Below are 11651 nucleotides of genomic sequence, written 5' to 3'. Positions count from 1 at the left end.
CAGACTCTTGATTTCCACTCAGGTCATGATCCCAGGGTGGTGAGATCCAGCCCCAGGCAGGGCTCAGCGCTGACCATGAAGCTTGCTTAAGTTTCTCTCTCTCCGCCCCTCTCCCTCCCTCTGTCTCTCTCAAAAATATAGATAGTAGAGACATTGATACATAGATATGCAGATACATGGATAGATAGATAGATAACCCTCCTTAACAGAAATGAACACCCCCGTGGTGGATTTCCAGGCTTTAGGCACCGAGTCCCTTCTTCCCCACTGCCTCCTCTTCCTCATCAAGGTTCTAGAAGGAGTCGTTTACACTTACTGACCTCACTCTTTTGCCTATGTTCAGTCTTCAACCTCCTATGTTGCCCCTTTGTCAATGGTCCTCGGGTCATTTTTGTCTCGTAAACCTATCTACGCTCTTATACCCTTGAGGTCTACATCAAGTAGCCTCCAGTTAGGAAATGGAAACCACGCGGGATATTCAAGGGAGGGAACTGGTCACACGTTGCTGGAAGGCTGAAAGAACAGGAGGACCCTGAAAACAGACGAGAGTGACTACTGGAACTGAAGGGAGACGATGGGCTTTCCAGGTCCGGGAGTTCAGAGCGGGGACCCCAACAGCTGGTCTTTGGACCTCGGGGGGAGGGGCTCAGCCCCGGGTCCAGACGACGTGGCCCTGGGGGTGAGGTCCACTGCAGGGTTAGCGCTGGGTTAGCTGAGAGCACCGCCAGGCTGGTGCTGGGGCTTCGTCTCTCCCCACGGCCGTCCGGGTTTCGCTCCAGCTGGGTCGCGTTTCTCATTTTCCACACCAGCGTAAGCCCTGGGGCGGACTTCTCTGCCCGGGACACGGGTGCACCCCTCTGCAGGTGCCACCACCTTCTCTGTGAGGCCTTCCCGGCCCCTCTGGGCTCCACATGCGTGGCGCCCCCTGGCCGGCCCTCGGTGCGGGGGGGTTGGGGGGGTGGGGTTGTTTAGAGCCCCTTGGAAGGACCTTGGACCTGATTGCCTGCCCCCCTCCCCGCCCCCACCCCGCTGACCTTGCCAGCCCTTGGTATGCACACCCTGAGCTCGGGCAGCGCGGGGGCCGAACCCGTGGGTGGCTGAGGGCACGTGCGGGTGGCATCCTTCGGGTTGAACAGAGGGACCGACCGCCAGAGAGGCCGGAGCCCTGCCCCATTGGCTTTGCTGTCGCATCTGACCCGCAGCCTCACCTTGGGCCACTTCCAGCCATGAAGCTCCTCTCGCTGACTCTGGCCGCCCTGCTGCTCCTGTCCCAGCTCACTCCAGGTAACCTGGGCCTCTTGGGGAGGGGCAGGGTGTGGAGACTGAGGCCGGCTCACGGCGTCCCCAGGCTCCTGGCCTCAGGAGCTTCCCTTTTGGAACCACGTGGAGGAGGCTACCTGGCCGGCAGCAGGTGCCAGATCTTAGGTACCAACCAGACATCCAGAGTTTCTTGCTCAGCCACCCCATCCATCCCTGCTCTCTCTCCCCGGGAGCAGGTGCAAGTGGCCTGGCATGTGAGAAAGAATGGAAGGGGGGAGCAAGAATACAGAGAAAGACAGATACCATTAGGTTTCACTCTTATGTGGATCCTGAGAAAGTTAACAGAAACCCATGGGGGAGGGGAAGGAAAAAAAAAAAGAAGTTAGAGAGGGAGAGAGCCAAAGCATAAGAGACTCTTGAAAACTGAGAACAAACTGAGGGTTGATGGGGGGTGGGAGGGAGGGGAGGGTGGGTGATGGGTATTGAGGAGGGCACCTTTCAGGATGAGCACTGGGTGTTGTATGGAAACCAATTTGACAATAAATTTCATATATAGGGGAAAAAAAAAGGAAAAGGTGGGGAAGAGAAGGAGGAGAAGGCAACCTTTTACAAAACAGTCCCCAGAACGATCTAGGCTTTGTAAAGATCACAACCACTTAACCGGAGAGGAAAACGCACACACACTGTTGCTGCCCCTGTGACGGACGCTAGGGCCACAGAGGTAAATGACGTGGCCCTAGGGGAGACAAGAGACAAGAGAATTCACAACCCGAAGTGACATGAGACAGAGGGGCTCTAAGGGCCTGAGGTGCACATGGGAGGGGCCAGCCCAGTCTGAGGGCCAGGAGAGTCCTCCTGAAGGGGTACCCTGTGTCCCGAAACGTAGGCGGAGATTAGAAGGGAAAGGCGAGGAGAAGGATGCAGAAAGGGCGTCTCAGGCAGAAATCAGCTTATGCGGAAGGTCCAGCCGTGGGAGAGAGCGTGGCGCCTGCAGGGCCACTCAACCCACAGTTGAGTGGGTTAGGGGCCCGGCCGGGGGGAAAGCGGAGGAAGCATTCAAGGTCCAGGTCCGGCCTTGACTGCCAGGTGAGGGAGCCATGGGGAGGCTAACGGGAGGGGGGGGCCATGGTCAGATGTGCCCATTCGACCACCCCCAGCCTGGCTATGGGGCCCCTCCCGCCCAGCCTGCCGAAGCTTCTACCCACACCCGGGCTTTCTCCTAACCTTTCCGCAGGGCGGAAGATGTGAATTTCCTCAGCCAAGCTGACCTCAGCCCTTGTAGCTGCCGGTGGCAAATGTCTGTCACACCACGCGGCACAGGGCAGAGAGGAAAGCCTCAGAAACGGGGTGGGGGGGTGGGGGGAGAATGCCCCACCGCTTTCTAACCCCCTGACCTCCGGCAAGCGGATGGGTTGCTCGGCATTTCAACCTCCTCCTCTCTCAAACCGCTACGACAATGGCACGCGTGGAACACGCCGAAACGTCGGCGTGCGACACAGTGCACCTTCTTTATTTTCCACAACCCATCTGAGTTTTCCCGGGAACCCCCATCCCGCCGACAGAACAGTCACGAAGAGCAGGACCCATCATCAGGGGCTGCGCCGAACGTCAGCACTTACAACTCGTTCTCGTCTTTTCGGGGTGAAAGCAGCTTTCCAAGTCAGTGCAGTCTCTTTTGAGCAACTAACTACTCGGTCTGGCAGCATTTCTTCCTTCTTCTGTCCCGCCCTCCCCCCTCCCCTTCCTGGGACAGCATCTGGGTTTAGGAGAAGGTGGTGCGATAGGTCATGAAGGAATTAATCGGTTTATTCAGTAAACATGGTTGAATGGATTTCATGTCCTGGGCACTGTGATAGGTTGGGGGGGGGGTGGGGAGCAGTGAGAAAATCAGAACAAAACAAGGTGAGCAAAATTTCTGGTCCTCTTGAGCTTACATTCCATTGAGGGAGGCAGAAAAGGTTTAAAGACATAAGTGAAATAGACGTAAGGGCCGCTGCTAAGTATATGAGCAGCATGGGCTGGGAGGAGATAGCGAGTACCAGGGGGAGGGAGGTTTGCCATCTCAAAGGGGTGCCCATGAAATGGCTCACTGCGATCTGAGGGAGGACAAGGGGTGAGCTACGTGGATTTGTGGGGGAGAACATTCAAGCTGAAGGGAATATCAAGTGCAAAGGCCCTGGGGCAGGAGCATGAAGAACCAAGGCAACCCTGTGCTGGGCCTTCATTGACTTCGGGGACAAGGTCCCTCATTGAGTGGCCAGGGAGTGTTCTGGCACTTGCAGTGTACTGGATCCCATGGCTGACGGAAGCTCTCGGTCCTGTCGAGAGCCCCGCCGACTGAGCCCTTCACCTCAGCTGTCTTCGATCTGGTCCCCAGGTTTAGACCGTCCGCCCCTCGCACACACCACCTTCTGCATCAGGGGCTACTCTTGGCAGGTCCCTCAGGCTCTCAGCCTCCTTTTCGCATCTCCACCAGACAGACACAAGGAAACTTGAGGGTCTTCTGGATCTATTTTATGCCACAGCAGAGCAAAGGGAGACACACGAAGTCGATTTAAGCACCCAGTTTCCCCTGGGGAGAGCACTTCCCTCTACTTCCTACTAGTAACAGAGACTGGGTGGAAGTTTCTTTAGCTGGACCCTCAGCCTTTACCTCTCATGGCTTATGGTCAGGTGGTTTTATCTGACTCCACCAGGTCACCTAATATCTAAAGGAGCTCTTTGAAATTGGAACCCCCTGACCCTTTCTGATACATTTGGGTTTTAGAGATCATTGTCTTGCCATGAACTAAAACAACTCATCTCATTTCAGCGAAACAAGGACTGTCATTCTATCTCTGTTGCATCCCATTCCCCGAAAGCCCAGAAGCTGCCCGATTCTGCTTTTTGGCAACCAAGGGGGGGGGGCCTCACGATTAAAGGGGAATGAAATGTGTACCACTTTAACGTGTTCAAAATAGTAAAGTTAGGTTCAGGACATATATATAAAGAAATTCAGGAGATTGGAAATTCAGTGGAAATTCAGGACATACCTATAAAGCCCAAGAACCCAGCAGAAATTAGGTTTGGGCGGGGGCGGGGGGGACATGTCGCCTACACTTCCTCTGTGATACCCACGTTATCTCTCCTCTCGGCAGCCAGAGCACCTTCTTTATAACTGTCATTACAACCCTGGGCAATCAAACATCTGGTGGCTAAACCAGAAGTCCTCTGAGGGCAGGCACCTATCTCTCACTTGTTTAGAGTGGCATCTCGAGCGACTCGGCTTCTCAGTCTGTACCTGTGAGTATTTCCCTAGGACAGACATCTAGAAAGGAGATGGCTGGGTAAAAGCTGTGCACGGTTTTAAGATGTTGTTGAGTTTTTTTGCTAAGTAGCCTCCAGAGAGGCCAAAAGAGAGTGTACGAGGCCGTCTTTTCCCTCACCCTCGCCAGGAGTTGTAACAACCAGAGGCGCCCGGGTGACTCAGTCAGTGAAGCAACCGACTCTTGATTTCGACTCAGGTCATGACCTCAAGTTTGTGAGATCGAGCCCCGCGTCAGGCTCTGTGCTGACAGCACGGAACCTGCTTGGGATTCTCTCTCTCCTTCCCTCTCTCTCTACCTTATCCCCCCTCGCCGCCCCCGCACATGCACGCTGTCTCTCAAAAACACAGATAAATAAAAAATAGTTAAAACAATTCCTTGCCATTTCTGTATACTTCCCCTGCTAAGGATGCACCCCTAGAGAGCCTATTTTTGACACGCCCACTTTGAAAATCCAACGTTTCTTGAGATCCCTTTCTTGTCTTTATAACTTATCTGTTGGGTCATTTGACCTACGGTTTCCCACGGCACAGATTTTGCTGATTGCATACTCAAGGTGAAGTTCAGTGTATTCCTATGACCTCTGTATTTCCTGAAAATTGGTACGTGGCTCCAGAGGTTTGACCAGGCTCAGGTTCTATCATTTTTGGCAAACTTTTGATGCTAATAAGGTTCTTTCATCAGGAGGCACAGGATATCTTGGTTGTCTCTCTTTTAGTGACATTTACGGTTAATGCGCAAACTGTAGCTGATGCTCGTAACTTTGAGTGGATGCTAATTTTTCGGGCATTGCAACATGGTGGCATTCTATTATGTAATCGTCACTAGTTAGCTGGAAATTTATTATGCTGAAATAATAAAGATACTCATCCTCTACTCTTTGGTTACTCAGTGGTACAGCTTATATAAGAAAGAATAAATGCTTGGTGGTTTTTCTGGGTTTCTAAAGGTTTAGGGTTTCTAAAGATTAAGGAGAAAGACAGAGTTGAGGTAAAATGTCAATGAAGTTGTGTTTTTGTTTTGTTTCAAGTTTTTATTCGAACTCTCGTTGGTTAGCATATAGGGTAATGTTGGTTTCACGAGTAGAATTTAGTGATTCGTCACTTACGTATAACACCCAGTGCTCATCCCGACAAGTGCCCTCCTTAATGCCCATCACCCATTTAGCCCACCCCCCATCTCCCCATCCCCATCAACCCTCAGTTTGTTCTCTATAGTTAAGAATCTCTTATGGTTTGCCTCCCTCTTTTTTTTTTCCTTCCCTATATTCATCTATTTTGTTTCTTAAATTCCACATATGAGCGAAATCATATGGTATTTGTCTTTCTCTGTGAAGGAGTGTTTGATAGACTTCTTGTGCAAAGCAGTTAACATCAGGCCAAGGCTGAGAAATGGATTCAGGGTCCCATTTCCGTGGAAAATACAAAATTAAGAGAGATGTCGAATTTCATATCCTGAAACCCCTTCTCTGACACTCTGCCCTTGGCTCTGAAATCAAGGCTACTTTTCTGTGTTGAAAGACTGGCTCCTCAGAAAAGTATGGAATGTTCCAGTCTTGCCGATATGATTTCAAATACAAAGTTTCAGACAGATGTGATTTGAGACTTTGTCCTTTTGTTAGGTGACAAAAAGCAGTTTCACTGGCTCATAACTGGTTATCTGGCGTGACAAGATATTCTAGGCTCATCTTGTACAACTCTTGCCCCAGATCTTGAATTCTCCATTTTTTTGAGAAGTTCGGACTTTTTTTTTTTTTAAGTAGGAAAATGGTATTTCAGAACCATGATCTAGTTGCTAGAAGTATTCAATGCTATTAAATTGGTCCTTCATTTCACATCATTTCAGTAGACAGAGCCAAGTGGGAAAAGCAACACACTGAATACATATAAAATACCTCATGAGTTCATATTAATAGTGCCTATTCAAAGGGGTCTTGCTTAGACATGATAGGGCACACTTAATGAGCGGTGTTCCTATCAGGAGAAAACGCATCACTAACAGAAGAGTGCACCCAGGACCAGAGTCTTATTGGTAATAGCCAGGAAAAGCCACCAGAAGCAAATTCACGGGTCCCAGAGGTCACACTATATTGTTCAGCTTTGGTTGGTTGCCTCCGTGGATGCATTTACACACACACACACACACACACACACACACACACACACACTAGAAAAGTTTCTGGGAAATGTGCATGTGGCTTCCTCACATGGAAGGATGATGTCTAACGCCAGCTGATGGTGGACAACAGTTTTCTGGAATTCCTAGGATCATCAAGTAACTATGGAATTATTTTTAGTGACATTGTCAGCGGCTCAGGTGACTTCCCGAATGAGCACGTGGAAGACTCAGGCACTCCACTGAACTTCTCCAGTAGACTGTTGCTCTAGAAATTGCCATAGCATGAAACCTACCCCCAGTGCCAGTGAGCCAAGTTAGCTTGGTTCCAAGTGGTCCAGCTCTCTCTTCATCACCACATGAGAACGGATGTGTTACAGACAAGTGTACTCATCCCCAACCACTGAGGTCAAGAGCGAGAGTTTGACTCCTGATAAAAAGGCAATAAATCGGGGGCGCTTGGGTGGTTCAGTTGGTTAAGCGTCCGACTTCAGCTCAGGTCATGATCTCATGATTCATGGGTTCGAGCCCCACGTCGGGCTCTGTGTTAACAGCTCGGAGCCTGGAGCCTGCTTCGGATTCTGTGTCTCCCTCTCTCTCTCTCTGCCCCTCCCCTGCTCATGCTCTGTCTCTCTGTCTCTCTCCCTCTCTCTCTTTCTCAAAAATAAGTAAACATTTAAAAAGGCAATAAATTGTTCCAACTTAATCCAGCTGTGTGGCAAGGAAAGGGAAAAGAGCTGGGCAACACATTGTGGCCCTTTACAATTCTCTGGGGGAAGAAACAATAAACCTTAGACCCACGAACAAATTATGAGTCTCTTAGGCTTTCAAGACCTTATGAAGTCTTCTGTCAGTTTAGCAGGTTTTCATTTTAATTTATGTTGAGTCCTTTCTATTTCTTATGAGGGTTGAGAAATGATAAGGGCAGCATGATTTTTGGCAAAATTACCATTCCTTAATTAAAGTCCCAGTAAAAAGAGCACTCTGGTCATTAGACAGGCAAATAGGGTTTCTCAAATAGGAAAAGACAAACTACAAGTGTTTTTAGTCACTGGAAATGCTGTTGCCTCCTGGCAAGAAAAAGCATCTAGTCCTTCACAGAAAAGGCGGAGAATAGTGAGTCCATATTCAAATCCTTGAGATCTAGGGGGCTGTATAAAGAGTCCCTGAGACGGGGCGCCTGGGTGGCGCAGTCGGTTAAGCGTCCGACTTCAGCCAGGTCACGATCTCGCGGTCCGTGAGTTCGAGCCCCACGTCAGGCTCTGGGCTGATGGCTCGGAGTCTGGAGCCTGTTTCCGATTCTGTGTCTCCCTCTCTCTCTGCCCCTCCCCCGTTCATGCTCTGTCTCTCTCTGTCCCAAAAATAAATAAACGTTGAAAAAAAAAATTTTTAAAAAAAAAAGAGTCCCTGAGACAGTGGGTCCTTTTCATGTCCCACTTTTCCTGTTTTTCCAGGGTTATGAAGCTGGCAGGTGGGACATATACTAAAGCTACCCTCATAATCAGTCAAAACTTCTCCACATGTTGTCTTAGAATAGTTTATAAGTTTTCTTTACTGTGATGGGTCCCATTTTCCCCCAAGCTCCATTTCAGATAGTCTAGAAACACCAGGTACCCGTCTTCGGGTCTCCGTAACACGAGAGATTTCTCTCAGACTGTTTCAGAACCCGGTTATTGTGGTGGCAGTTTGTTCAAGGTTCAAAAGAAATTTTAAAAGATAATTAAAGGAGCACCTGGGTGGCTCACTGGGTTAAGCATCCGACTCTTGTTTTCTGCTCAGATCGTGATCTTGTGAGTTCGAGCCCTGCCTGGGGCTCTGTGCTGATGTGTGGAGCCTGCTTAGGATTCCCTGTCTCCCTTTCTCTCTGCCCCTCCCCTGCTTGCTCTCTCTCTCTCTCTCTCAAAACATATAAATAAAAACTTAAAAACAAACAAACAAAAACTTGTGGTTGGAATAGCAAAGTTGTTCCAGATTTGTGTGCCTCTAAGTTGAGGCTGCTGGTGCCATCACAACAGCCCCCCAAACTGCTGGTGCCCCCCAAACTGTCAGAACACTTCGAGAGCTGTGTTCGTAAGCCTTGCAGTTTGTTGGTTGGTCAAGATTCTGGGCCAGGAAAGGCACCGAAAACAATATGGATGGGTTGTTGCCAGGGGCACCGGGGGAGGAGAGAATGGGAGTTACTGTTTAATGAGTGTAAGAGTTGCAGTCTCACAGATGGAAAGAGTTACGGGGGTGGATGGTGGGGATGGCTGCACACGGGGTGACTGTAACAGCTTGTACACTTAAAAATGGTTAAGAGGGTAGACTTTATGTGATGTGTACTCGACTACATCAAAGAAAAAAACCTAAGTACAACTGCCTTCTTAATGATAGGACTTGGCAAAAACAAAACAAAATAAGAATGCAATTATGAAGAGAGGGATGGAATGTTAGCCAAAAATAAAAACAAAAACAAAAAAAACAGCCAATATGGATGAACCTTGAAAACATGATGCTGAGTGAAAGAAGCCAGACACAAAAGGCCACATTGTATATGATTCCATTGGCATAAAATATCCACAGTAGGCAAATCTATAGAGAGGAGGGCAAATTGGTGGTTGCCCGGGACTGAGGAGAGGGGTGCAGAGTTTCTCTTTGAGATGATTAGAAAGTTCTGGAACTAGATGGTGGTCATGTTTGCACAACATTGCGAATGTACTTAATGCCCCTGGAACTGTACACTTTAAAATGCTGGGGATGTGGGGAGGGTGCACTTGACTGACTCAGTCAGAGGAGCAAGCAAGGACTCTTCATCTCAAGGTCGTGGGTTCAAGCCCATGTTGGGTGTGGAGATTATGTAAAGAAATAAACTTTAAAAAAATAACAATAAATAAAATGCTTAAACTGGCAAGTTTTACATGTTCTTTGTATTTTTGCACCATTTTTAAAAAAGAAAGGAAAGAAAAAGAAAAAAGGAGGCCAAGGTCAAAGGCAAGGGAAACTGAGGACCTTCTATCACATCTGCTTTAATAGCGCTTCTCAGGACTAACGCTGTCTCCCAATTCTTCTTTCTTTTTTGTGCCAGGCAGCACCCAAAAATGCTGGAATCTTCATGGCAAATGCCGCCAGAAATGCTCCAGGAAAGAAAGGATCTATGTTTACTGCACAAACAATAAACTGTGCTGTGTGAAGCCCAAGTACCAGCCAAGAGAAAAGCTGTGGTCAAGTTCTTCGAAGCCTGAAGCCATGAAAACGCAGATGAAGCTGCCCTCAGTCTGACCCCAGGAGATTCCTAAATTCTGTCAATAAATATGTGTGGCTGATCTCTGTGTCTGCCTGTTAGTTTGCAGGAGTCCCCTTGCAGGTGGCCCAGGACGTCAAAATATTTTCATCATTGGGACGCCTGGGTGGCTCAGTCGGTTGAGCGTCCGACTTCGGCTCAGGTCATGATCTTGCGGTCCGTGGGTTCAAACCCCGCGTCGGGCTCTGTGCTGACAGCTCAGAGCCTGGAGCCTGCTTCGGATTCTGTGTCTCCCTCTCTCTCTGCCCCTCCCCCACCCACACTATATGTGTGTGTGTGTGTGTGTGTCTCAAAAATAAACACTAAATGTTTAAAAACGCAATTAAAAGACATTCACAGAAGAAGGAAACTAGGACCCATCATCAAGAATAAAAATAGTTGGGGCACCTGGCTGGCTCAGTCGGTAGGGCATGTGACTCTTGATCTCAGGGTTGCAAGTTCAGCCCCAAGTTGGGCGTAGAGATTATTTAAAAATAAAACGTTTAGGGGTGCCTGGGTGGCTCAGTCAGTTAAGCATCCAACCTGATTTTTGTTCAGGTCGTGATCTCACAGTTCATAAGATCTACCCCCATATCAGGTTCTGTGCCGACAGAGTGCAGAGCCTGCTGGGGATTCTCTCTCTCTGCCTCTCACCAGCTCGCTTTCTCTCTCTCTCTCAAAATAAATAAACATTAAAAAAAAATTTTTTTTAATTTTAGAGCACGAGCGGAGAATGGGGCAGAGGGAGACAGAGAGAATCCCAAGCAGCCTCCACGATCAGCACAGAGCCTAACGAGAGGCTCAATCCCACCACCCTGGGATCATGACCCAAGCCAAAATCAAAAGTCAGTCACTCAACCAACTGAGCCACCCAGATGTCCTGATAAAAATTTTAACAAAACGTTTTCTAGAACTTGATTAAAATTGTGCACATATTAGCAAATGTTTTGCTAGGGGCATAGACACTGATGATGAAACAATCAATAAAGCACAAATTGAGGACAATGGTTAACCCTAAGAATACCAGAATCGGAAGGGGTAATGCTAATAGTCTACTATTTTATCTAGATGGTAGGTATAGAGATGTTTGTTGTCTTATTATTTTTATAATATCTTTATATATTTTTTAATATTCTTTTGATTTCTGAGTCTCAAATAAGAATCAAGTTTTTAGAAAAGGAAATAAAATCTGTGAACATTAAGTACCTTAAAATTTTTAAGACCAGAGGGGCACCTGGGTGGCTCAGTCAGTTAAGTGTCCGACCTTGGCTCAGGTCAGGATCTCGCGGTTTGTGGGTTCAAGCCCTGCATTGGGCTCTGTGCTGACAGCTCAGAGGCTGGAGCCCGCTTAGGATTCTGTGTCTCCCTCTTTCTCTGCCACTCCCCCACTCCCATTCTGTCTCTCCCTCTCAAAAGTAAATAAACATTAAAAAAATTTTTTTTTAATTTTTTAAGACCAGAAAAAAAAGGAAAAGAGAAATCAGTCATGAGGACCTAGAGAAGAAAAGATGTGAAAATTATATCATGGGAATGTAAAATAGTGCAACCACTTTGAAAACACTGGACAGTTTCTCAAAAAGGTTAATGTACCATATGATCCAACCATTCAACACCTAGGTATTTACCCAGGAGAAAAGAAAGCATATGTCCACACAAAGACTTGTATGCAATTGTTCACAGCAGCTTTATTTGTAATAGTCCCAAACCGGAAA

The 11651-nt window shown here is 48.0% G+C and overlaps 1 protein-coding gene across 1 annotated transcript; it reads left to right on the top strand.

The window, feature by feature from the left end:
• The first annotated feature begins 1226 nt into the window (after nt 1–1226).
• DEFB123 (defensin beta 123) lies at nt 1227–9938 on the top strand. Its single transcript, XM_047069153.1, has 2 exons — nt 1227–1284; nt 9745–9938. The coding sequence occupies exons 1-2, from the start codon at nt 1227–1229 to the stop codon at nt 9936–9938; spliced, it is 252 nt and encodes an 83-aa protein (XP_046925109.1).
• The last annotated feature ends 1713 nt before the right edge of the window (nt 9939–11651 follow it).

This window comes from Lynx rufus, unplaced genomic scaffold (genome assembly GCF_022079265.1).
Source record: "Lynx rufus isolate CCGP_SWC_20201006 ecotype Redwood Valley unplaced genomic scaffold, mLynRuf1.p SCAF_8, whole genome shotgun sequence".
Lineage (NCBI taxonomy): Eukaryota > Metazoa > Chordata > Mammalia > Carnivora > Felidae > Lynx > Lynx rufus.
Note: the sequence above shows the minus strand (reverse complement) of the source record. Positions and strands in the feature narration are given on the sequence as shown.

What these genes read in the sequence shown, in the direction of transcription:
- DEFB123 (XM_047069153.1), top strand. Translation starts at nt 1,227, where the DNA reads ATGAAGCTCCTCTCGCTGACTCTGGCCGCCCTGCTGCTCCTGTCCCAG. An exon ending in CCTGTCCCAGCTCACTCCAG is followed by an intron (nt 1,285 to 9,744) that starts GTAACCTGGGCC and finishes TTTTTGTGCCAG; the next exon opens with GCAGCACCCAAAAATGCTGG.